Raw genomic sequence first — 27,224 nt, 5'->3', positions numbered from 1 at the left:
ACAGTGGGCACCCAAACAGAGACCGCACACAAGCATGCAGATGTTCAGGTAAGTGGCTGCAGTGAGTGCTGGAGCCTGGCACTCGATATGGAGGATGGAGGGAGCAGCTCCTGTGTCGGGTGTGAGCAGGTCAGTGATCTGATGAGCATGGTGGTCAAACTAAAAGAAGAGGTGGAAAGGCTAAGAGCTAGAAGAGATGGCGAGCAGAAAATTGACAATTCCCATAATGTAACCTCTTCTAAACCAGAACTGGGGGTAACACTTAGTGGAACAGGTAGTTTGATACCTTCCCAGCAGCAAGACTCTCAACCTCCCTGTAGTAACCCACATGAGCAGGGCCAATGGGAACAGGTCTCTGCCCGACGGAAGAAATGCAAACTAAGGAAGTCTGCTACTTTGAGCAGCACGCTGCCTCCAGTGCAGTTACAAAACAGGTATGAGGCTCTGCAGGAGGAACAGGTCATTGGTAAGGTCGAGGACTCAAGAAGGGCAGAAGCTGCACCAATGACAGGTTGCCTCAGGCCAGCCATGAAAACTTACTCAGAAAAGAAACCTCGTAGGGTCATCGTCATAGGAGACTCCCTACTGAGGGGAACAGAGGGCCCAATATGCAGACCAGACCCATTTCATACAGCGGTCAGCTGCCTACCTGGTGCCCAAGTAAAAGACATTGTAGATAGAATTCCCAACCTCATGAGTCCTTCAGACTACTACCCACTGCTGGTCTTTCAGGTGGGCAGTGACGATGTAACAATGAGAGGCTCACAATCTATTAAAAAAGACTTCAGAACCTTAGGGCAAATGCTAAAGGGATCAGGGGCTCAAGTCATGTTCTCTGCTATGCCTCTAACATCAGCAATGGATGAGGATACACTGAGGAAGGGCCGACAGATCAATTCATGGCTCAGGGGCTGGTGCCATCAACAGGGCTTTGGGTTCCACAATCATGGATTGGTTTTCAAGGCACCAGAGCTGAAAACAACTTATGGGACACACTTGTCCCAGAGGGGGATAAGAATCCTGGGGCAGGAATTGACAGGGCTCATTGATAGGGCTTTAAACTAGATTTGAAGGGGGAAGGGGTTAATAGTCTCCTGCTGGCTGGTGACAAACAGAGGGGCAGCTCACCAGCAGTAGAGAGGAGAGCTGGTAAGGGCTCTCAACTTGCTGCCCTGAGGCAAGCCACGAATGATCCACCAGGACATTCAGTGGAAACCGAGGGGATTTGGCACAAGAGGAGGACAGAGCCGGCCCAGCTGAAGTGCTTCTATGCGAATGCGCGCAGCTTGGGCAACAAACAGGATGAGTTAAGGGCCACTGTGCTGCTGGGATGCCACGACATAGTGGCTGTTACTGAAACGTGGTGGGATGAATCCCATGACTGGAATGTAGGGATAGATGGGTATAAACTCTTTAGGAAGGATAGGCAGGGAAGGAGAGGAGGAGGTGTTGCCCTCTATGTCAATAACCAGTTGGAATCAGTGGAGCTCCAGCTGGGGAGGGATGATGAGCTAGTTGAGAGCGTATGGGTTAAAATTAAAGGCAGGACAGGGGAAGGAGATATTACTGTGGGGGTCTCCTACAGGCCACCTGACCAGCAGATCCAAGCAGATGAGGCCCTCCATAGGCAAATAGAAGCGGCTTCCAGGTCGCAAGCCCTGGTCCTCATGGGTGATTTCAACCACCCGGACGTCTGCTGGAGGGACAACACAGCAAGGCACCAGCAATCCAGGATGTTCCTGGACTGCATAGAAGACAACTTCCTCCTCCAAATGGTAGAGGAACCAACAAGAAATGGTGCTATGCTGGACCTTGTTCTCACCAACAGGGAAGGGCTGGTAAGCAATGTGAGGCTCATAGACGGCCTTGGCTGCAGTGACTATGAAGCAGTTGAATTTAATATCCTCAGGGCAATCAGGAGGAAGTATTCCAAGCTTATGGCCCTAGACTTCAGGCATGCAGATTTTGATCGCTTCAGGGATCTGCTAGCCAAAGTGTCGTGGGACAAAGCCCTGGAGGGAAGAGGGACCCAGGACAGCTGGTCAGTATTCAAGGACCACCTCCTCTGTGTCCAGGAGCTCTGTGTACCAACAAAGAGAAAAGCAGGGAAGAATGCTAGGAGGCCTGCCTGGATGAGCAAGGAGTTACTGGACACACTATTACTTAAAAAGAAACTCTACAGGAAGTGGAGAGAAGGACAGGTAGAACAGGGGGTATATAAGGATGATCAGAGGGCTGGAGCACCTGTCCTATGAGGACAGACTGAAGGAGTTGGGGCTGTTCAGTCTGGAGAAGAGAAGGCTCCGAGGTGACCTAATTGTGGCCTTCCAGTATCTGAAGGGGGCCTACAGAAAGGCTGGGGAAGGACATCTCAGGTAGTGATAGGACTAGGGGGAATGGAATGAAGCTGGAGGTGAGGAGATTCAGTCTGCATGTGAAGAGGAGGTTCTTCACCATGAGAGTGGTGAAACCCTGGAATGGGTTGTCCAAGGAGGTGGTCAAGGCCCCGTCCCTGGAGGTGTTTAAGAGCAGGCTGGTTGAGGCTCTGGCCAGCCTGATCTAGTGTGGGGTGTCCCTGCCCATGGCAGGGGGGTTGGAACTAGATGATCCTTGTGGTCCCTTCCAACCCTGAATGATACTATGATACTATGATACTATGCTGACAGAGCGGCAGACGATGTGCAGGGAGAGAGGAGAGGGGCGGAGGGTGAGGGGTGCCTTCTAAATCTCCCTTTTTCGTCTAGGTTAGAACCAATTGCCGCAGTAGCTGAATCGGGAGTAGACTTCTCTGCTTTTTTAGATTGCAATGTATGTGACAGTCTGCCACATGGTGCTATAGCGTAAGGCTTCTTTTTAAGTATTTAAGCACCTCATCCCACAGCTGGGCTGCAATTTTGTCCCATGCTTCGGAAGTAAAAGCTTCAATTGCCATGGGGATGATTACAGGCCCAGGCTAATAGCCCTTTTAAGATCCATGAATCGCCAGTAATACCTCTCACGGAGAGGATAGTTTGGAGGGCGTTTAGCACAGCTTCTTCTGTTTCGCGGAGTGCTTCCCCTTGCCCCTCCGGCCGCTCACTGGGCCCAGGTGAGATTCACTTCCTTTTCTGAGCGCACGCTGCTTATTTAGTCAGCACCAGGGCAGTGCTGGTTCAACTGGCTTTCGTTATCGCTCGGACATACCTCTTATGCTGAGTTGAGCAGCATCGTAGGCCGAGGATCCCATGTCCACGAGTTCGCGTGTATTCGGGCGCCAGGTAATGGGACGACGGAGATTGGTGTCAATATAGCTGACCAATATGATCGAGTATTGTTCCTTTATTGTTCCAGTATTGCAGGCCTATGGTGCAGGCCTATGATGCGAGTATAGCGCAGTAAATTAAAGCATAGAAGAAGAAAGGGAAGGGAAGGGAAGGCAGAAGAGCGTAGCAAGGGAACTTCTACAACTTATATAAACTCGGAGTGCCTTGTTTGCATGGCTTCATTGGTTCCCTATGAGTGACCACACATTGCACTATTATAGATTATTGGTCCAACTACTAATGACATGCAAGGTTTGTTCATGCAGGTGCATGTCCTGTTGTTCCAAGATAACTTTCTATGTTTATAGCTACCAGTGCCCTGTTTTAGTTACATGCTGCAGGCACAGCACTGTTTTTCTACACTGCTAGCTGGCTCTGCACTTATGCTGAGCATGGCCTACCACCATGTCAGGCTCTAGGCCTGCACTGCCAGATTGCTCACACTGCTCGTCGCTGGCATTGCCACATTCTTATACAGTGCTTAGATACATTATGTTGAGCACAAGATGGGACTAACTGATGCCAGTTAAGTAAATAACTTTTATGTTCTTGTGTTTATTCTTCATTGGAAAAAAAACCAAAACCCACCAAAAGTACCCCAAAAAACCACGGTGGCTGGTAAAGGGTGACAGCTGTGTTATTTGTATGGAGTATTACTGTCTTTGAAAAGGAGATAAGATGACTGATTAGAATTTTATCTGTGAATGCTCATGTATTAAAAGTAATCTCAGAACATTTTACTGCAAAGATTCTTCATGAGTCTTTAGTTGTAAGAATTCAACAGTATCTGAAGTGTAACTTTTGACTCATAAATGGGGTAAGGGGCATTGTCCAGGAGGCCTGGTGATCAAGATATGTGCATGGTGTGAAAATACAGTTTCAGTTCTGCTCACTCAATTTATGAGGGTACGAACTTTTAAATGGATGTGTCATCCACATCTCCATGAGTTATTTGGCTTTATGAAATGAGAGTTTAAACTAGAGATTTGTATGCTGTAAGAAAACAGTTAAAAATTTCAAAACTCATCTTCCACTACAGTTCACAGAATTATTTTTTTTCTGTTTTCAATGTCCAGATTTTGATTTATGTCACTTACGTTAAATATCAGTTTTGATCTATGTTTTGGCCATCACATAAATACTGTTCTCTTTTTTTTTAATCTAGGCATATATTCTGTGCAGGTTTTTTAGCCAGCAATAAGACTAGTGTTTTTTTTAAACTACATAACTGATTTTATTGTTTCTTTCAGGAAAAAGCAGATAGTTTTAATTCTGCTTCAATTTCAAGATGAGCTTTTGTGTTGCAACATACAGATTGCCTAAGTAATAAAGTAGTAAGCTTAAGAGAACCATTAATTCCAATTAATAAAAATGTTGAACTTTTCTTACAGGAGATGATCAGATAGAGAGAAAAGGCCAAGTTTTAATTCTCTTAGTGGAACAAGCTCTCAGTTTCCAGGACTACAAAGCAGCTAGTATGCATTGTCAGGAGCTCATGGCTGCAGGTGAAGTGAATAATTGTGTGGGGTGATGCTGGCAGAAATCCTGACTTTTGACTCTGAGTTTACTCTGATGTATTGCACTTCAGACTGGTCCATTTAATTAAAAAATCAGTTACATTTTATTTGTGAAGATCGAATGACATCTTCAGAATGGAGATTGATACAGAAAATACTCTTAATACTCTTATCTAATGAGATAGTTATGAAACTTACAGACATGTTGCCTTAGGGAGCTTTTCTGTTTGCCTCTGGGAACTGCAACTACCTGAAGAGAGGTTTGAGCAAAGAGGCAGCCAGCCTCTTCTGCCTGATGACAAGCGACAGGACTAGAGGAAATGGTTACAAGCTGTGCCAGGGGAGGTTTAGGCTGGGTATTAAGAAATGTTTTTTCACTGAAGGGGTTATTCAACATTAGGATGGTGTGCCTGGGGCAGTAATGGAGTTGCTGTCCCTGGGGGTCTTCAAGCAGCATGTTGACCTGGCACATTGTTTTCAGGGGTGGTATGTTACAGTTTGAGCTGGGTGCCCCCCTGCAATGTTTACTTCCTGTGTCCAGAAGTCCAGCCCAGGGGTGGACACAGGAAATTATGTAGTATTTCATACCACAATCCTTTGCACCACTATAAGATGCAGTGCGGAGTCTAGCACTATCTCTTTTCTTCCTCCTCCGTCAGCCGGTAACTGGGGAGATATCTCCTGGCTTTGGGCCTGGCTAGGCCCAAGGCCACGGGGGGATGGGCAGTCTCAGATCTGGCCAGCTGAGACTAGCCTAGCAGTGGGAGGGGGAAGAAGGAGCCCTGGGGGTCTCGGGTGTACCCTCAGGTAGGGATGGGATCTCTCTGGGTCTGTTTGGGGATCTTTCTTTGTCACTGTGCTTTTGCTTTTTCTGTAAAAGTTCACTGCTTTCTATTTAAACTTTCTATCACTTTTGCAATCCGTTTGTCTGAGTGTTTATTGTTTGCCAGTGGTGGGGAAGGGGGCTGCCTCAACCCAGCACAGGCACTCAGGGGCATGGTTTAGTGTTGACCCTTCAGTGCTGGGTTGAGGGTTAGCACTGGATGGCCCCTGGTTGGATGAACTTTGAGGCATCTTCCAACTGGATATATTCTGTGATCAATTGGTTGATTTGTTTTGTTTTGTTTTGTTTTTTTAGCAACCACATAAATAGGGACTATTTATACTTCCTTTCTCAGGGGATATTAAATGTCATCAAGAACAACACATGTCCTCCTTTGACTTGTCCAGTAAGAATTATGCGGCATCCTGCTATAACTTGTGAAGCTTGGCAACCTCAGAAGTACATTTTATATTCTCTTGTAGGTTATTCTAAAAGCTGGGAAGTATGCAGTCAGCTTGGGCAATCAGACGGCTACCGTGATTTGGGTGCGCGTCAGGAACTCATGGCTTTTGCTCTGACACACTGTCCTCCAAGTGCCATAGAGGCATTGTTAGGAGTAAGCAGTTCACTGCAAACCCAGGTAGGTGTTTCTGAAACTTTTCATGCAAATTCACTGATTACCAAAGTAAAGGGGTCTTGGGCTTATTTTTAAAGTTTGTTCCCTTAAGTTCCATCCCCCAAGAAGTTTATATTTATTGTACTCTGGTTTTCTGCTTTCATTTTTGTGTTTTAACAAATTTAAGTCTTTTAAACATTTTTGTATGATGAATTGGCTTCTCAACTCCAAGTGCACTTTTATTCTCTCCTAGTACTTTTAACTTGTTCATTTATTTCCTGATTTAAGAATAATTTTCTCTGCAAATTTAATTAATTTTTTCCAGTGATTTCGAGGTGTTTATACTTTTTAATTCAGGTTCATTTAGTGCTCACATAAATGTCTATTAAGGGTTTATTCTTACATTTTTATGCTCTCTACCCAATATACAATAACATTCTTTTCTCACTGTTTTCTACTGTGCAATGGCTTTAACAGCTACAATAGACTTTGAGCCGTCTTTACTAGCTGTGCAATGACTGACTTCTTAGTGGAATCCCTTCTCAGGTGTTCAGCTGATCATACTTTATATGTAAGAATACGTAATTGTAGCATTTAAATACAAATTATGGCAAGACACAGAAAACCCTTTGAGAAGTTGTATTTGAAACTGCAGCTCTGTGATTTAGGTTGTCAAAATGTTAAATTCCTGTTCAGTGTAATTGTGGCTCGGCCTATGCACTATGTCTTGCTTAAGGTTTAATTGTCTAAGTTCACAATGTTCACAGATTTATGTTTGTGTAATAAGACCATCTTAGCTTGCACTCTGTTTGAAGAATGAGGTAGAAGGGATCAATGGCTACAGTGCTTATGCAGTCTAAGGCAACTACAAGTGCATGGCCTTTCTCTTAAAAATTATTTATATGGTAATGTGCATGAGAAATACAGGCAACATAAGGCAAATTGTGCTGCCTCATTTATAGGATAACATCAGAATAGAATGCTACAAAGGACTTGAAATAAAGTCTAGCCTCCTGCAAGCTATTCATTGTTCTTTCTTTTTTAATCATGAAAGCACTCAAATTTCAGAGAGGTGGGTATGATTATGAGTTTAAACACTATTGCAATCTTTGCAGGACTGAAATAAAAACTTATTTCCTCATCTCATATGCCTATACCTAGAATGAGTATTTGAAGTCAAACAAACATGTGTCACTATATAAACCAAACTGTCAATTAACAATCTTCCATAATCCTTACATTTGATTAGATTATTTGACTGTTAAGGTATATTTTTTTCTGTGTGTTTATAGATGCTTTATCAGGCTGTGAATTACCTATTTCTTCCTTCAGACAGAAGTGAGAATGCAAATAGCTCAGGAGTGATTAATAAGGATACAGAGGTAAGCTTTAAAAAGTTTTTAAAGTGGTAATGATTTGCTGAAGAGCTGAATTTGAGATTTTGGACAGATAAGGCCTACTAACATATTCTGCTTTATTAACAATTGCTCTTTTTCTCTCTTTCTAACCCTCTTTGGGGAAAAAGGGGAGAGAAGGGGGTACCGGGGGGGAACCCTCCTCCAGAGGGGGGGGGGGAATTTCGTTCCTGTATTATTGTTTTTTTTTTTTACCTTGTTGTATATTTCTGTGTATATATTGTAAATACTGTAAATTGTGTATATATCCTGCATTCCCTAAAAATTACTTGTAAATATAGCATTTCCCTTTTACTCCTCCGGTTGGCTAGCTGTGGTTTATTTCTTCCTCTCTGTGGGGGATAGGAGGCTAAGTCGCAAGCTGTGCCAGGGGAGGTTTAGGCTGGATGTTATGAGGAAATTCTTCACAGAGAGAGTGATTGCCCTTTGGAATGGGCTGCCGGGGAAGGTGGTGGAGTCGCCATCCCTGGAGGTGTTTAGAAAGAGACTGGATGGGGTGCTTGGTGCCATGGTTTAGTTGAACAGATGGTGTTGGATGATAGGTTGGACATGGTGGTCTCAAAGGTCTCTTCCAACCTGGTCTGGTCTATTCTATTCTATTCTATTCTATTCTATTCTATTCTATTCTATTCTATTCTACTCTACTCTACTCTACTCTACTCTATTCTATTCTATTCTATTCTGGATGAAAGAAAGGTTGTTTTGGGGATATTGAGTTTTTAAAGTTTATTTTAGTCTTTCAAACAGTCTTATAGCAAGAGCTATGAAGCTTTTTGAAAGAGTAAATCATAAGAATGAGGACAGAGATGTTAAAGATGGAACTGTTTCTACTCCAACTTCACTTTAATATGCAAAGTTTTATTAATAGCACCATGTAGTTTATCCCCTACTGATAGGGTCTTTGGCTAACCAATCGTTTTTTTCCTCCTGTTCAAAACCTTTACATATCCTGTAAAGATGCAAATCTAGCACTTCAACCATATGCTTACAAGGTGAATATGTAAGATCATACATTTGTTTAGCGGCATCAGAGCTACACTAGAGGTGGTTTCAGCAGTCCGAATCAAGCATCTTGTGTGAAGAGCACACAAGAGCACTAGAGTTGGCAGGGCTCATTAGGAGGGCTTTAAACTAGGTCTGAAGGGGGTGGGTGAGGATATCGGTCCCTCTGCAGAGGAAAGAGGAGGCCACAAGGTAGGGTCAGATGAGAAGTCAGGAACCAAGCTGCGATGCATGTACACCAATGCACACAGCCTGGGCAATAAGCAAGAGGAGCTGGAGGTCCTGGTCCACCAGGCCATCTCAGAAACATGGTGGGATAACATGCACGATTGGAGTGCTGCACTGGGGGGTTACAGGCTCTTTAGGAGAGACAGGCAAGGGAGAAGAGGAGGAGGGGTGGCTTTGTATATTAGGGAGTCACTCTCTGCCACACAACTTGAGGTGGAGAAAGAAGGGATTGATAGCCTGTGGGTTAAAATCGGAAGGCAGCCTAACAAATCTGACATCCTGGCTGGAGTCTGTTATAGACCACCCAACCAGAATGAGGAGGCTGACGAATTATTCTACAAGAAATTGGAAGCTGTCTCAAGATCATCAGATATTGTCCTTGTGGGCGACTTCAACCTCCCAGATATCTGCTGGGAACTTAATTCAGCATAGAGGAGGCAGTCCAGAAGATTCCTGGAGTGCATGGAGGACTGCTTCCCGATGCAGCTGTTAAGTGAGCCTACCAGAGGCCAGGTTCTGCTTGACCTGCTGTTCTCCAGTAGGGAAGGGCTGGTGGGAGACGTGATCGTGGGAGGCTGCCTAGGGTGCAGTGACCACGAGATAGTGAAGTTTACAATATGCAGGGAGATAGGGAGGACTACCAACAGAACCTTCACCTTGGACTTCCGGAGGGCGAACTTCAGTCTGTTTAAGAAACTTATTTGTAAAGTCCCCTGGGTAGCAGCCCTCAAGAACCGAGGGGTCCAGGCTGGTTGGGCCTACTTCAAACAGGAGCTCTTGAAGGCACAGTAACTGGCAGTTCCCATGTGCCGAAAGACGAGCCGGCGGGGAAGGTGACCGGCCTGGATGAGCAAGCAGCTCCTGGAGGATTTAAGGGGGAAAAAGAGGCTGTATCACCTTTGGAAGGAGGTGAAGGCTTCTCGAGGTATGTTCAAGGAAGTTGTTAGATTATGTAGGAATAAAATTAGAGAGGCAAAGGCCCAGCTGGAACTGAAGCTGGCCACCTCTGTGAAAGATAATATGTCATGGGTTGAGAGGAAGGCCCAGCCTTCTCCCCCCCACAAAGTGAAGGAACAGTACTGTCCCTTTCTTAAATGCACAGCCTCAAACGGTCACATAATTGTGCTGGGTTGAGGCAGCCCCCTTCCCCACCACTGGCAACAACAAACACTCAGACAAATGGATTGCAAAAGTGATGGAAAGTTTAAATAGAAAGCAGTGAACATTTACAGAAAATCAAAAGCGCAGTGACAAAGAAAGATCCCAAAACAGACCCAGAGAGATCCCATCCCCACCTGAGGGTACACCCAAAACCCCCAGGGCTCCTTCTTCCCCCCCACTACTAGGCTAGTCTCAGCTGGCCAGATCTGAGACTGCCCATCCCCCTATGGACTTGGGCATAGCCAGGCCTAAAGCCAGGAGACATCTCCCCCAGTTACCGGCTGACGGAGGAGGAAGAGAAGAGCAAGTGCTAGACTCCGCACTGCACCTTATAGTGGTGCAAAGAATTGTGGTAGGAAATACTACATAATTTCCTGTGTCCACCCCTTCTGGGCTGGACTTCTGGACACAGGAAGTAAACATTGCAGTGGGCACCCAGCTCAAACTGCAACAATAATAAAAAGCATTTTTACAAATTAACGCTAACAAGAAAGGCAAGAAGTACCTGCACTCCTTATTGGACCTGGAGGGGAAAACTGTGACTGAAGATGAGGAAAAGGCTGAGGTCCTGAACACCTTTTTTGCCTCAATTTTTAACAGCAAGGTGGGAGGAGTTCAGGACGAGTGGCCTCCTGAGCTGGGTGACGGGGTCAGGGAGCAGTGTAATGCCCCAGAAATCCATGAGGAATTAGTTCGGGACCTGCTGAGCCACTTGGACACTCACAAGTCCATGGGACCGGATGGGATCCATCCTAGGGTGCTGAGAGAGCTGGCAGATGAGCTGGCCAAGCCGCTCTCCATCATTTTCCTCCAGTCCTGGCTCACCGGTGAGGTCCCAGATGACTGGAAACTGGCCAATGTGGTCCCCATCTGTAAGAAAGGTCGGATGGAGGAACCTGGAAACTACAGGCCAGTCAATCTTCATTGATGATCTGGATGAGGGGATTGAGTCAGTCATCCGCAAGTTTGCAGATAACACCAAGTTAGGAGTAGATGTTAGTCAGTGAGAGGGTAGAAGGGCCCTGCAGAGGGACCTCGACCTACTAGACAGATGGGCAGAGTCCAATGGGATGTCATTTAACAAGTCCAAGTGCCGGGTGCTGCACTTTCGCCACGGCAACCCCAGGCAGAGCTACAGGCTGGAGTCAGAGTGGCTGGAGAGGTGCCAAATGGAGAGGCACCTGGAGGTGCTGATCGACAGCCGCCTGAATATGAGCCAGCAGTGTGCCCAGGTGGCCAAGAAGGCCAATGGCATTCGGGCCTGCATTAGGAATAGTGTGGCCAGCAGGAGCAGGGAAGTCATTGTGCCCTGTACTCTGCTTTGGTTAGGCCGCACCTTGAGTACTGTGTCCAGCTCTCGGCCCCTCAGTTTAAGAAGGACATTGAGACACTTGAACATGTCCAGAGAAGAGCAACAAGGCTGGTGAGAGGCCTTGAGCACAAGCCCTATGAGGAGAGGCTGAGGGAGCTGGGATTATTTAGCCTGGAGAAGAGGAGGCTCAGGGGTGACCTCATTGCTCTCTACAACTACCTGAAGGGTGGTTGTAGCCAGGAAGGGGTTGGTCTCTTCTCCCAGGCAACCAGCACCAGAACAAGGGGACACAGTCTCAAGCTGCACCAGGGGAAGTTTAGGCTCGAGGTGAGGAGAAAGTTCTTCAAGGAGAGAGTCATTAGTCATTGGAATGAGCTGCCCGGGGAGGTGGAGGAGTCACCATCCCTGGAGGTGTTCAAGAGGAGATTGGACGTGGCACTTGGTGTCATGGTCTAGTCATGGGTCTGTGTTTATAGGTTGGACTCAATGATCCTCGAGGTCTCTTCCAACCTTGGCTATACTGCGATACTGTGAAAACTCTAGCTGAATTTCTAAGAGGTTGTATAGACGCATGCAGTCTACGTTTCCTGTGTTTGCTTTGACATTATATAAAGCTTTAAAAATAGTACTTGAGTACTTCTGGCATAATTTACTCTTTTTTTTTTTTTTTGTTGTTATTACCATGACATGAAATACTGATAGCTAATATCTGCACATGTAAAGATAATCATAAATTGCCCAAAATTCTCATTATTTTTTTAATTTTTATTGTACTGTTGATACCGAAAAGGAAATCAATGTGATAATTTCTCTTTGTGAAGAAGTTTTTACTTTGCTTTTAAGAGAAAGAAAGGAATTTGTATGCGAAATATTGCTTCAGGTTTGTACCCAATACTGCTTTAGTTCTATACTCAAGACAAATTTGAATTTTAGTTGTTACAACAGTTCAGGGCATCCAAGCTATATTAGTTTCTTCTCCTGAGGAAGATATTAAAGGAAGTCTACAACCTAATGAAACCACAGGTAAGGTCTGTAAGAATAATGCCAGATACAAGAACAACATTTCCAGAAATGGACTGGCTGTAGAAAACATTGGTTAGAAGACAGTCATTGCTCTTTGAGAAGCTGTATTTATGTTTGGTTTAGGTCTGTACTGGTCATCTCAGGGATGAGGTTAGCTTTCTTCATAGCAGCCGCTATGATGATGTGCTTTACCTTTGTGGTTACATGGTAGCAGCAGCCCAGTGTTTTCTCTGCTGTTGGGCCTTTTATGCAACATTATCAAGGCTCCCCACTACCACTCTGATTCACCACTCCCTACTTTGCAGTTTTAATAAATGAGAAGAAAAAACATATAGATGAGAAATAAATTTTATGGATAATTTTTGCACCTAACAGCTTATCTTCTCATTTGTCCTATCCTGATGATCTGATAAGTGACCAGAATAAATATATCTATAAGATTGTTTGCTCTGGAAAAGAATGAAAAATTTAATTACTCTAAGGTTAATTAATATTTTATTCCTCATGCTAATCTCATGCTGAGATGTTTCTGTGGGTTTGGAGAGGAGTATTTTACAGACTTTAAGTGGGAGGCAAGCATTTTCTTAGAGCACCAAGCACCAGTTTTAACAAATACTGGTAAAGTTGCAGAGAGGTATGGTAACTCTGTAATTAATAGCACACGAGGAAAATTGCTGATAGCAGAAAATTAGTAGGGTTTTTTTAATTCTATTACCTGTTATTTAAAGAAAATTTAATTTCATTCCTGTCCTTTCATGCATTGCAACTGGCATTATATTGAAACAGCAACCTCAGAGATTCTCCTTAGTGATGCTTTTGATGAAGCCTGCAGTTGACAAAGAAGCTGGGAGTTCAGTTTTACAAAGTAGTAGCCTGGCCTTCGAGTCACTATGTGAAAGGATGCATTTTTTAGAATGAACTTGTGCTCTGTACACTTAACCTGCTTCAAATTTCTTTTACTTGCTGCTTAGGGAAGCTTCTATCAGTCTCTCTGTAAGAGGCAGAATTAGGTCTACTTTCACCTCACATTTATTCAGTGACTACAAAGCAAGTTTTCCTCCCCACTGTTTTGTTTTTGTTTTCTGTCTCCATTTATGTCACAATGCAACTTGCACTCATGCACAGTGGATTTTTTTCTTTTCATTTTTTATAAAGTTTGTTGATGCACCTTAGCTTGCCTATAACATAATTTCATTTTTGTGTTCCTTGAGAACCTAGGGGTGAATTCTATCTGCTCATGGTAGTGTACAAGCACATAACTTAGGGCCATAAGGATGGTCAGAGGGCTGGAGCACCTCTCCTATGAGGACAGACTGAAGGAGTTGGGGCTGTTCAGTCTGCAGAAGAGAAGGCTCCGAGGTGACCTAATTGTCGCCTTCCAGTATCTGAAGGGGGCCTACAGGAAGGCTGGGGAAGGACTTCTCAGGATATCAGGTAGTGATAGGACTAGGGGGAATGGAATGAAGCTGGAGGTGGGGAGATTCAGGCTGGATGTGAGGAGGAGGTTCTTCACCATGAGAGTGGTGAAACCCTGGAATGGGTTGTCCAGGGAGGTGGTCGAGGCCCCGTCCCTGGGGGTGTTTAAGAGCAGGCTGGATGAGGCTCTGTCCAGCCTGATCTAGTGTGGGGTGTCCCCGCCCATGGCAGGGGGGTTGGAACTAGATGATCCTTGTGGTCTCTTCCAACTCTGACTGATTCTATGATTATTTGATTCTAACTTGGCCAATTGGACTGACGCTTCCCAGATTTTTTCTTCTAACAAGTAGCTCTTCCAAATTTTCTCCTCTATGTCCTTCAGTACTGAGGATTACATAAAGATCTTGCCAATTTATAGACTGAGTGCTCCTTTCATACCTTTTCAATGGCTTCCTGATTTTGAGTGACTTTTCAGAACTTTTTGCTATTGGCTCTGCTGTTCTTCCTAAGACACTTTCCAGATATTTTTGTAGCCCTTTTAATTTCCTCTTTTACCAATCACATTTTATGAGTTTTGCTCATTGATTTGCTTACTCCTCATTGATGCCTCTATAAATGTTCTTTCAAACAATGGATAAATATCGAAGCTAACAAAAATTGAGAGCTCGCTAAACACTACTGTGTTTAAAGCACAAATAATCTTTTCTGAACTAGGAGTCATTTTGGACATTTTTTAATATCTTCCAGTATCATCCCTGAAATAGTAATCTAGCAATTACTGACATTGCAGTCAGATTGTGACAACTGTGTTCCTCTGATTAGGGTGTGTTTGATACAGATAAGCCAGTGTATCACAGATCCTCCTTTTTCTTTGTTAAGCACACAACACTACAAAGCTAGGACCAAATAACATTTAAATCACTCAGAAAGGAGATGTTGTTAAATGGTTGGGTTTGTTTGAGGTTTTTTATTTCTCAAAGATAAATGTTACTTAAAAAAAGAAGATGATGGTTACAGTGTTGCTTATTTTTGTTTCTCAACAGTTATATAAGCTATTCTGTTAAATCCTACTTCTGAAAGCAGAGTGTTTTCTTGAGCCAGCTGTTCAGAAACACTCTTTTAGAAAGGAAGATCTTCAAACCAGTCTTTCATTTCAGCAGGGATTTGAGGTCTAGCTTGCTTGTGCTCCTCTGGAGATGTGTTTGTAGCTTTTCATGCAAGGGAGGTAGTTGGGTTAAGTACTAATGCTTTCTTTCTTCAAAGGGTTTGTTTCTTCTCTGGGAAACAGTACAAAGGTGACCAAGAGCATTTTGAAGCAGTTTTTCCCTAGTCCATTGGCCTTACCTTTTCTTATTTTCCTTGTCTGTGCTTCTCTGACTCTTTTCTCCAGTCAGTGGACATATGTGGTGGGTTGAGAGAGAAGGCCTAGCTTTCTCTCCCCCACAAAGGGAAAAAAACCACAGCTAACTCAGCCGGAGAAGCAGAAGGAATGCTATATTTTACAAGCAATGTGGAAAATGCAAGATATGTACACAATATACAGTATTTACAATATATATACAGAAATATATAGCAAAGTAAAAAAACAAGAAGACAGGAACAAAATTCCCTCCTCCGGACAGAGGAGGGTTCCCCCCATGTACCCCCCCCTTCTCTCCCCGTACCCCCCTTTTTTCCCAAAAAGGGCTAGAGAGAAAGAAAAAGGCAGTTATTAATAAAGCAGAATTCTAGTAGGCCTATTAGTAGGATTAGTTGCTTATGTGTTCAAGGTCGCTCTGGCAAGGAGCCCAGAAGCAGCCAAGCTGGAAGGGAGAAGGAAAGGAGCAAACTGAGAAAAAATTCCAGCTGCGCTAAAACTTAAAACTGCATTCTACCAATCTACCAATTGAATTCATTTAGAATATCAATGTTTTCATTGTCTTCACCAAAACATTTGGCCAGAGTGTCCCAGCATTGTCCCTTTCTTAAAGGCACAGCCTCAAACAGTCACAACATAATAAATTTTGCAAGAAGCCTGACTGAAATTGTCTATTCATCTTAGAAGACAAATAATTTAGCCTTTTTTTTTCTTCTCTGAGTTGACAGTATAGGTTACTTTTCGGGCAAGTCTTAATTCCCATCAAGTGCAAGAGCTGTCTCCTTCATCCTTCATCTCTTTGGCATCTGGTGGTCTGGCTATTGGCAGTGGAGGTTTTGTTTGTGTGTTTTTTTTGTTTGGTTGGTTGGTTTTTTGTTTGGTTGGTTGTTGTTGGTTTTGTTTGACTTTGGTTTTGTTGGTTAGTTTGGGTGTTGGGTTGTGGGTTTTTTGTTGTTGTTGTTTTTGGGTTTTTTTGCTTTCTGTTGTGGTTGGTTGGTTGATGTTTTGTTTTGGTTTTATTTATTTATTTATTTAGGATAGTTGAGGGTAAATGCTAGATTGGCCCCCATAGTTTTCAAGCTTTAAATTAGTAAGATATAGAAATATTTTCATGTATCCAGTCCAGTAACTGTGCAATTTAAAAGGATAGAGCCTTATACTTAAACTTTATCATGTTCTAATGAAGTTTCATAATAGGCGTGTATGCTTGTCCCAGAGTCTGTACATGGCTCGGGTGCTGCAATATAGCTCAAGCTTATGACTTGCTGGAACGAGTCCAGAGAAGAGCAACGAAGTTAGTGAGGGGCTTGGAACACAAGCCCTATGAGGAGAGACTGAGGGAGCTGGGGCTGCTTAGCCTGGAGAGGAGGAGACTCAGGGGTGACCTCATTACTCTCTACAACTACCTGAAGGGGGGTTGTAAACAGGCAGAGGTTGGTCTCTTCTCCCAGGCAGCCAGCACCAGAACAAGAGGACACAGTCTCAGGCTGCACCAGGGGAAGTTCAGGCTGGAGGTCAGGAGGAAGTTTTACACAGAGAGAGTGATTGCCCATTGGAATGGACTGCCCGGGGAGGTGGTGGAGTCGCCGTCACTGGAGGTGTTCAGGAGGAGACTTGACAGGGTGCTTGGTTACATGGGTTAGTTGATTAGGCGGTGTTGGGTGATAGGTTGGACGCGATGATCTTGAAGGTCTCTTCCAACCTGGTCTATTCTATTCTATTCTATTCTATTCTATTCTATTCTATTCTATTCTATTCTATTCTATTCTATTCTATTCTAAAGACTATTCTAAAAGTGAAATGGGAGATAAATAAAAGGTTAGGATAATTACCTAAACTGCAACATTATTTACTGACAGCAGTGATGACTGCAAATGGGAAGTTAATTTGGTAGGCACTTCACTCAAAGCTATGTAGTAGTTGTCTTTTTTCAGAGACATTCTTTCAGTTGACATTTTGACCTTTTACTTATCATATGTTGGTATCATTAAAACAGCTGTCAGGTGAAATTGAGATTTTTCTACCTAAACCTGATTTGTCAATATCTTACTCCACAGGAGACAGTGTGTTAAGAGAACACAAGGCAGAAAATATGAAAATATTTTCTCTCGGGATGAATAATTTTCTCACTCATGCTAGAATAGCTGATTAAAAACAAAGCAGAAAAGCATTTAAAACAGAGTACTAGAGCAGATTGTTCAACTCATGGACAACTCATCAAATTATTTTGGTTTTATTACTTAATAGCAGGTTCTTGCAAATTTTAATTTTTTTTTCCTGCAGCAACACTGACTTCTGCACTGGTAACTAAGTTGAATTGACTTACACCTGATGTTTTTATTTAGGCTTAAAGTCACTTTGTTGTCATTGTTTCATCCGCTGCTGGCTATTAAAAGATTGTCACTTTTGTAACCAAGTTTCATCTTTTGGGAATCTACCTAAAAATATCTTCAGTAAAAATTCAAGGCAATTTCTAGCCTAACATGCATATATTAACATTCAGTTGTCTATAAATACTGCAGACATCCTGGATGACTATATGATTTAATTTTGTGGGTGACTGACCTTAAAATGTATAGCTGCAATAACATTTATTAACTGTATTTTCACCCCATTTATGAGTATGCTGGTAATTGTAGGTAGTGATTATGGTACCTCTTCAAATACACAATGGTTTTGTAGAATAGATGCTGTACACTGCCTAGCCTAATTCTATTAATATTTTTTGTGTAATTTCTGAACCAGAAATGAGAACATCAGGTAATGTTATTTTAAGGTTGTGTGTTAGCAACATCTCATTCTTAATTCAAAGCTAATAGCTTAACTCTCACTCCTTGCCAATTGAATCTCTTCTAGTGGCTTTGTTGGCAGAAAATATCCCTGGGATTCCACTTAGGTCATATCTTTAATCATACCGGCATTTTGGGCAAGATTTTGTCTTTGTAAGATTCACTTACTTTCTAACATGATGGTCTTGAAGCAGTAGTGTCATGTCATATGCTGCTTTCCTATTTCCAGTGTTTCAGTTTTCAACTATTATGTCTCAGCAGTGATTTTTAAAAGCATACAACATTCCTACTATAGAAAAAAACGGAACAAGCAAACCCCAAAGAAACCAAAACCCCAAACACACCCAAAAGAAATGAAAAAGAAACAAACCCCAAAACACTCCCCCAACATAAGAGATAGTTTGTTCCTTGCAGACTCTAGGTTTGAAATATTGTAATCTTCCAGCCTTTTGTAGAGTTTTGTATTCACAGTGTATTTCTCTTCATAAAGCAACAAAACAGATTTATTATTTATGATCACATATTTGCAGTATGAATTGTTATTGTAGGTCCTTATTGCCTAATGGTGGAAGAAAACACGACTTTGGAAATAAATTGAAAGTGTTTGCCTGTGTTTTCATGTTCCTCTTCACCAACTCCCTTGGTTTTGGGTGGGCTTTTTGTCAAGAATTTATACATATTTGCTTTATGCTAATTTCCCTGGTAATTCACATAATCATTTGTCATAGGGTTGGAAGGGAAAGGCCGGGCCTTCTCCTCCCCCCGGAAAGTGAAGGAAAAAAAAAACAACCTCACAGCTGAATTAGCAAAGCAGTGAGTGCTGTATATTTACAAAGCAGTTTAGGGAAACGCAGGGAAATATATACAGAATTTACAGTATTTACAATATATGCAGAAATATACAACAAAGTAGCACAGAAATGAGAGTTCCCCCCTCTGCTGAGGGGGTTCCCCACCTCTGCTCCCCCTTCTCTCCCCCTTTCCCCAGAGAGGGTTAGAAAGAGAGAAAAGACAGAAAAAAAATTAAAAGCAGTTATGTGTTAATTGGAAAGCGGTTAATACAGGCCTTGCAGTTTATCAGTTTCAAGGTCAAGCCTGGCCGAAAGCCCAGAAGCTGCGAGCTGCAAGCCACCGAAGGAGGGGGAAGACACACTGGCTAGAACAGTGCAGGAATACCCAGGATTCTCTGCTGTACTCCCAGTTCAAAAGGTGCTTCCCCCCAATCTACCAATGAAATTAGTTTAGATCCGTCTTTTAGTTTACAAACATCTGACCACAATATTCCCTTTCTTAAGGGGACAGCCTCAAACAGTCACAGTCCACCCCTTCTAAACAATTTCATTGGCTCTTCATACTGTCCATCCAATCCAAGACGATATTTACAGTTCGTGAATAAAGTTCATAGTCCATTCCGGCTATGCTCAGATATAGATGATTCAGAAGTCCAAGAAAATCAGAAAATGAGAAAAAAATGGAAAACAGTGTGTTTCTTCGCTGACAAAGCGAAGAAAAGGGAAATAGGGAATCTCAGGATCTCTTAGTTGACTCAGGGCTCTCAGGGATCTCAGGGTTCTCAGGGTTCGTGCACCGTAGATTTCCTCGTTGATTCTTCCTTTGGACGAGGTGTAGCTGTACAACAGTTTGAAATTAACCTCGTTCAGCTAAAGTTAAATTTCTTTGTGGAATACACTGAATTTCACCATTCTCTTGATTTACCCAATAAGTGTGACCCGGACCTTCAGCTGAAACCACCCCTCGGACAGGTTTAGCCTCTCCTGAGGGTGGAAATACACAAAATGTTTTACCTAACAGGTTCTTTTCTCTAACCACAGGAACTCTATCACCTTCTACTTTCTGTAGCAAATCTGAATGTGCAGGTCCAGCTAGGTTCACTGAACCTCTACTATTTACCAGCCAGGTTGCTTGTGCTAAATGTTTTTCCCAGTTTTTCAAAGATCCACCCCCCATGGCTTTAAGAGTGGTCTTCAACAAACCGTTGTAGCGTTCAATCTTCCCTGAAGATGGTGCATAGTAGGGAATATGGAATATCCACTCAATACCGTGCCCTTTTGCCCAGTTCTTGACAAGGTTGTTCTAGAAATGAGTTCCGTTGTCTGACTCAATCCTCTCTGGAGTTCCGTGTCTCCACAGGATTTGTCTCTCCAGACCGAGAATGGTGTTGCGTGCAGTTGCATGTGGAACTGGATAGTGTTTCCAACCATCCAGTGTTTGCCTCTACCATAGTAAGCACGTATTGCTTACCAGAACGAGAACGTGGTGGAGTGATGTAGTCAATCTGCCAAGCTTCACCATACTTGTACTTGGACCATCTGTCACCATACCACAAGGGCTTAAGTCGTTTTGCCTGCTTAATAGCAGCACAAATGTCACAGTCATGGATGACTTGTGTGATAGCATCCATGGAAATGTCTATGGATCTGTCACGAGCCCATTGGTATGTTGCATCTCTGCCTTGATGTCCTGACGAATCATGAGCCCACCGAGCTAAGAATACCTCACCTCGGTGTTTCCAGTCGAGATCAAGATTAGAGTCCATGTCTACTTGAGAAACTCTTGCAGCTAGATCTGCCTGATGGTTGTGTTGCTGTTCCTCAGTAGCTTTGCTCTTAGGAATGTGAGCATCGATGTGTCTCACTTTCACTGGAATTCTCTCGATTCAGTCAGCAATGTCCTCCCACAGGTCGGCTGCCCAAATGGGTTTTCCTTTCCTCTGCCAACCACTCTTCTTCCAGTTCTTTAGCCAACCCCATAGAGCATTGGCTACCATCCATGAGTCGGTGTAGAGATAAAGCTTTGGCCATCTCTCACGTTCAGCCACGTCAAGAGCTAGCTGGACAGCTTTTACCTCTGTGAACTGACTGGATTCTCCTTCTCCATCCTTCGCCTCTGCAACTCGGCATGTTGGACTCCACACTAAAGGCTTCCACCTTTGCTTGTTTCCAACAAGACGACAGGAACCGTCTGTGAACAAAGCATATTTCTTTTCATCATCAGAAAGGTCATTGTAAGGAGGAGCTTCCTCAGCACGAGTTACTTTCTCCTCTGGAGGTTTAGCACAGTTGATACCTTCAGGCCAACTTGAGATCACCTCCACTAGACCAGGTCTTTCAAGATTTCCCATTTGAGCTCTCTGTGTTATCTGAGCCATCCACTTAGACCATGTTGAGTCTGTGGCATGATGTGGTGTGGAACCTTTGCCTTTGAACACCCCATTCAAAACTGGTAATCTTGGAGCCAAAAGAAGTTGTGATTCTGTTCCAATTACCTCAGAAGATGCTTTTACTCCTTCATAGGCAGCTAAAATTTCTTTCTCTGTTGGAGTATAATTAGCCTCTGAACCTCTGTAATCTCGACTCCAGAAACCAAGAGGTCGTCCACGTGTCTCACCTGGAGCTTTTTGCCACAAGCACCAGGTTGGACCATTGTCACTTGCAGCCGTGTACAAAATGTTCTTAATGCCTGGACCATCTCGGACAGGTCCCAGACCCATTGCTTGAATCACCTCTTGCTTTATCTGGTCAAAGGCTGCTTGTTGTTCAGTTCCCCAGTGGAAATTGTTTCTCTTTCGAGTCACATCATACAGAGGCTTCACAATCTGACTGTATCCAGGAATGTGCAGTCTCCAAAATCCCACTATCCCCAAGAAACGTAGGGTCTCTTGTTTGTTTGAGGGATTTGCCATGGTAGAGACTCTGTTTACCACATCCCCTGGAATGTGTCGGCGTCCATCCTGCCACCGCACTTCCAGAAACTGAATTTCTGTGGTAGGTCCTTTCACCTTGTCTCGTTTGATGGCAAAACCTGCATTCAGAAGAATGTCAATGATTTTGTTACCTTTCTCGAAGACTTCCTCAGCAGTTTTACCCCAGACGATGATATCATCAATGAACTGGATGTGTTCTGGAGCACCGCCTTTCTCCAGAGCATCGTGCATCACTGCATGACAGATGCTTGAGCTATGGATCCAGCCCATTGGCAGTCTGTTGAAAGTGTACTGGATTCCTCTCCAGGTGAAAGCAAACTGAGGCCTGCATTCCTCTGCTATGGGAATAGAGAAAAATGCATTAGCAATGTTTATGTGTCAAGGTCCGGAGACATTAAATGTCTCCGTCCGGAGACACAGTTCTTTTAAATATTCCCGTGTAGTGAAATTAGAGGCACAAACGAGGCCAAAGTATCAACAGCTAGACTATTTATTACATAAATAAAGTGGACATAAGAAGGGGAGAGGGAGAAAAGAGAGAGGGAGAGAGAGAAGAGAGAGAGAAGAGGAAAGGAATTATATTACCACACCCCTCATCCCCCCCAAGACAGTTAAAGTCTGTGGAGGAACGGTGCTGCAGGAGATGTTGGGTTTGTAGTGAGACCCCACCTGGAGTACTGTGTCCAGTTCTGGAGCCCCTATTACAAGAGGGATGTGGAGGTGTTGGAGCGTGTCCAGAGAAGGGCCACAAGGATGATCAGAGGGCTGGAGCACCTCTCCTATGAGGACAGACTGAGGGAGTTGGGGCTGTTCAGTCTGCAGAAGAGAAGGCTCCGAGGTGACCTAATTGTGGCCTTCCAGTATCTGAAGGGGGCCTACAGGAAGGCTGGAGAAGGACTTCTCAGGATCTCAGGTAGTGATAGGACTAGGGGGAATGGAATAAAGCTAGAGGTGAGGAGATTCAGGCTGGATGTGAGGAGGAGGTTCTTCACCATGAGAGTGGTGAGACCCTGGAATGGGTTGTCCAGGGAGGTGGTTGGGGCCCCGTCCCTGGGGGTGTTTAAGAGCAGGCTGGATGAGGCTCTGTCCAGCCTGATCTAGTGTGGAGTGTCCCTGCCCATGGCAGGGGGGTTGGAACTAGATGATCCTTGTGGTCCCTTCCAACCCTGAATGAAACTATGAAACTATGAATGGTGCTGAGGCTTCTCTGGGCAGCCTGGGTCTGTAGAGATAGGGTGCTGAGGCTTTGGCTGGAGAAGAGCTGTGGTCCTCTGGGGAGATGTTGGGTTGGTACAGGAACGGTGCTGAGGCTCCTCTGGGCAGCCTGGGTCTGTAGAGAAAGGGTGCTGAGGCTTTGGCTGGATCTGTGGTCCTCCGGGCAGCTTCTTTTCTCCAGAGCAGCATTGTCCCGGCTTTCTCTTCTCAGCGGCATGGCCCGTCTCCTGTGTTTTCCTTCATCTCCGTTTTTCTCCCTGTTTTTCTCCTCTGTTTCTCTCCTCTGTTTCTCTCTACAAACCAGTAGTTGCTCCAGTCTTTTATACAGTTTTTAGTCCTTAGGTATGTATTCAAATATTGTCCCTCAGGAATTCCAGGGGCAGGAAATAATCCTTAGGTTCTGTGTATTGCTGTGTGTTTGGGCAAGATTTTGGATGGGGGGGGAATCTCCGTCTCCCCCATCTCTATCCAGACAAGGCCCCCCACATTCCTTACACCTCAGGAAACAGGTGGTAAAACCCATTGTGTCACCCTGCCCAGGGTACTTGATGGGTGGAGATTATCTTGCCCTAAAGGTGTGATGGCTGGGTCCTTGGGTCCATTGTTGTAGTCCCGTGTTATCATGATGCAATCACAAGCTTATTTGCATCCAGGATTGGTAGACAGAATTCTTTCCACCTTCTTACCAGTGGCTCTGCTATCAGTTTATCTTTGTTGACTCACACTAAGAGAGACAAACTTGTTGTCTTCCACACTATGGTAGCATACCATTTGGCCTCTTTGGATTCCAGCTCATAGTGTAGCTGCATCATGTCTGGTACTGCTGCACTCATAGGTGGTGTCACTTCATTTAGGGTTCGGTAGTCGACCGTCAGACGCCACTCTCCATTCTGCTTCCGCACAAGCCACACTGGACTGTTGAAAGGAGAATGAGTTTTACTGATGACTTTCTCACTCTCCAACTGATGAATCAGATTCTGAATGGGTGTGATGAATATACTGGTGATTTGTGTTAAAATTACAAGACTTAGAGTGCACTGGGATTAAGGGTCAGGATCTTGTGAGGCCTGTTTAGAGGGTAAAGGGAAAGAAACCTATCTTGCAGACTTGCAAGGATACTGTCTGGTTAATCGGAGACATCACGGCTGAGAAGGAGCTGTCTTAAAGATAAACATTCAGAACTAGGAATTTGTTTTCTTCAGATAAGAAGCCTGCACAATTGGGCATGCGTGAAAGTGGATGCTTTGACCCTTACCACACTGAATGTAGGGAGAAGGGATTTGACCACCTATTCTAAGACTAATTATCATATGCCTGCCTTCTATTTAGCATAAGTTTGCTTATGTAGATGATGTAACTATATAAGATGAAGAAAACTATTGTAAGGTTGCTTTTTGGGTGAAGTTTTGTACCCTCACATGCCCAACCGGTTGCTTTGCTTGCTTTTATTGCTTTTATTGCCTTTTTACGATCTTTTAGTGCCAATAAATCTGTTACCAAAAACTTTTACCTGGAGTCATCTATAACAAATGGTGCGTTGGCCGGGAATCGTCTGAACCTTCACATCTTTTGAACTGCAAATGAAGGGGCGCCCCACAGCATTTTCTGTGGCTTCATTGTAGTCAAAAGACGGAAAGATCAGCACGATCAGAACTCAATAAAGGCAAACAAAGAAATTTTTAATTTTTTTTTCTTTTAATTTTTTCTTTTATTTTATTTTCCTTTTTTTTGGTGTTGTTTTTTCTTTTTTTTTGTTTGACGTCCAATTGGAGGACGTGGACCCTGTAAAACTTCGTATACGAGATCCAAGTGACGACGACCACAGTGGTGAGAATACCGCTTGGGGGGGGAAGGATTCGGCTACATTTGTATTCAGCTACCATAGTTTGAGTGTTTGAGCCCGCTGTTTCAGGTTCTGCAAGGGGGGAGGTACGGTGGATCTGGCGCAGTGGCTCTGGCTGGTAAAGAAGAGGGGTATTCACGAGTAGGAATTATTTTGATTATTCCGCTTGCATGATTATTTGTGGTATTGTTCCACTTGCATGAGTATTTGTGGTTTATTCCACTTGCATAAGTATTTGTGGTAGCCAGGAATTGTATTCGTGAGTAGGAATAGTTCAGACTGTTCCACTCGCATGAGTTTTTGTAGTAGCCAGGAATCGTATTCGTGAGTAGGAATTGTTTAGACTGTTCCACTCGCATGAGTATTTGTGGTAGCCAGGAATGGTATTCCTGAACAGGAATTCTTTGGATTTATTTTTTTTTAGTTTTTTTATTTTAGTTTTGTTTTATTTTAGTTTAGTTTTATTTTATTTATTTATTATTTGTAATATTTGTGGTAGTCAGGAGACAATGGGACAAAAGAAGAGTAAGTCGTCAAGGCAGAATGGAGAGAAGGCTTTACCTTCTATTCCTCCAGAGAGTCTGTTAGGAATGCTCATTCAATACTGGGAGGATGATGGACAGAGAAAAGGGAAATCAAAAGAAAGAATGATTCACTACTGTATGGAGGTATGGCCAAAAGAATCATTAAGACCACATGTGTTTTGGCCTGTTTTTGGATCTTTTGAGGATTGGATTTGCCAAGCTTTGAACCATCATGTGAATTCTAAAAAGTGTTTTAGTAAGGAAGAAGCTGAATATGTTGCTATTTGGATTAGGGTCTCACGGCCCTCTCCTGTTCCAATATTAGGAACTGAGGATAAGGACAAAGACAAGGAGAAGGAGAAATGGGAACCCCTGGATAACCTACCACCACCTTTTCACCAGAACAGGGGTCAAGATCCCCTAAATCAAATAGCCCTGCAACCAACATCTCCTTCACCCACCCAAACAAGAAGCAGAGTGAGGAACCACTTCTAGTCTTTAAAGGAGCCATCTTAACTGGAGCTGTGTTTGAATTTACAGCCACCTTAATGGAAGCTGACAGGTCCTGAGATAAATCAGCTGCTGGGGCAGTGACTTCCGGTCCCACCGAGGGAGTGGGTGGAAGTGACGTTGCTCCGTTAATGGCCGACGGAGAAGAAGAAGGAGGAGAAGGAGTGGGAGAAGGAGTAGGCGCCATGTTGATACCAGCCGATGCCCTTGGCTGCTTGCTAGAATCAGCAAAGTCATTTAGAGCTGCTTTACCAATTAACTTTTTAGCCTTCTTTTTAACTGACACGGGTTCTCCACAGTCCTCGTCACTAGATGTCTCTGGGACTGACCTAGAGCCACGGCGTTTTCTTTTTGATCTAGTTTTAATAACAAAACACGCCCTGGACACCTTTCTCTCTCGCCGCAAAGAAATCAGGAGATACACGTTAATTATCACCATCAGCAGAATTACAGACATGAAATAAATCACCTTTGGATCCCAGGCATCACCTAAAGTTACTGTCTCCTCAGGCGGAATCTTAAAACCCTTTATCTCAATTGGGAGAGTGGTGGAGGTAACATTCCTGTATCTCACTGGCCATAATAAATTAATACATTTTCCATACCATAATTTAACTCTATACATAACCCACATATAAATTGTCCGCATCAAATATTTACCCAGGTAATCCAAAATCAAACCCAAACAATATCTGTAAACCAGAGCCCCAAAAATTGAAAAGAATAATCGCTCCACAAACCACAATACCTTCATGTTTGCTAATTCAGCTAGAAAACACTAAATCAATCAAATAATAAATTAAACTAATTATCTGCCGCACGTTGGGTGCGCCAATAAAAAAAAAAATGTGGGGGGGTGGAAGGGTAAGGCCAAGAAGCCTCCTCCCTTCCCCCTTGTAAGGCAAAGGGAAAGAAACTTGAAGGGAAAGGAAAAAAAAAACTCTCAAGCTGAATTAGCAAGGCAGTGGAGCTATATTTACAAAGCAGTGTAGGGTATGCAGGGGAATATTTACAAATTTACAATATCTACAATATATACAAAGATATACAACAGAGTAACACAGAAATGAGAGCAACCCCCCTCTGCCGAGGGGGTTCCCCACCTCCGCTCTCCCCTCTTTCCCCCCCTTTCCCCAGAATGGGATAGAAAGAGAAAGAAAAGAGAGGAAAAAAAAATGTTAGAAGCAGTTTGTGTTAATTGGAAAGGAGTTAATACAGGCCTTTATCGGTTCTCAAGGCCAAAGCCTTGGCAGAAAGCCCAGCACAGAGATAGCTGCTGCACTGTGGAGAGGCGGAAGCAAGACTAAAGATAAAGTGCTGGAAAAACCCAGTATACCCTCCTGCTGTCCCAGTTCAGAAGGTGCTTCCTCCCACTCTTCCAATGAAATTAGTTTAGATTATTCCTTCCGTTTACCAACTTCCGTCCACCGTATTCCCTTTCTTAAGG

General features: G+C 43.6%; 1 protein-coding gene across 1 annotated transcript in view; it reads left to right on the top strand.

Moving 5' to 3' along the window:
• The window catches only part of LOC137443377 (NBAS subunit of NRZ tethering complex-like), a 133,956-nt gene extending 108,296 nt beyond the window's left edge, over positions 1–25,660 (top strand). The window contains exons 6-8 of the mRNA XM_068143015.1: positions 6,125–6,282; positions 7,551–7,640; positions 24,673–25,660. Of these exons, the coding sequence (XP_067999116.1) occupies positions 6,125–6,282; positions 7,551–7,640; positions 24,673–24,798 (374 nt within the window). The 3' untranslated portion in view covers positions 24,799–25,660. The remainder of the gene's footprint in view (positions 1–6,124; positions 6,283–7,550; positions 7,641–24,672) is intronic.
• Positions 25,661–27,224: the final 1,564 nt, after the last annotated feature.

This window comes from Melanerpes formicivorus, unplaced genomic scaffold, assembly GCF_026170545.1.
Source record: "Melanerpes formicivorus ecotype bairdi unplaced genomic scaffold, bMelFor1.0.p_v2 SCAF_9, whole genome shotgun sequence".
Lineage (NCBI taxonomy): Eukaryota > Metazoa > Chordata > Aves > Piciformes > Picidae > Melanerpes > Melanerpes formicivorus.
Note: the sequence above shows the minus strand (reverse complement) of the source record. Positions and strands in the feature narration are given on the sequence as shown.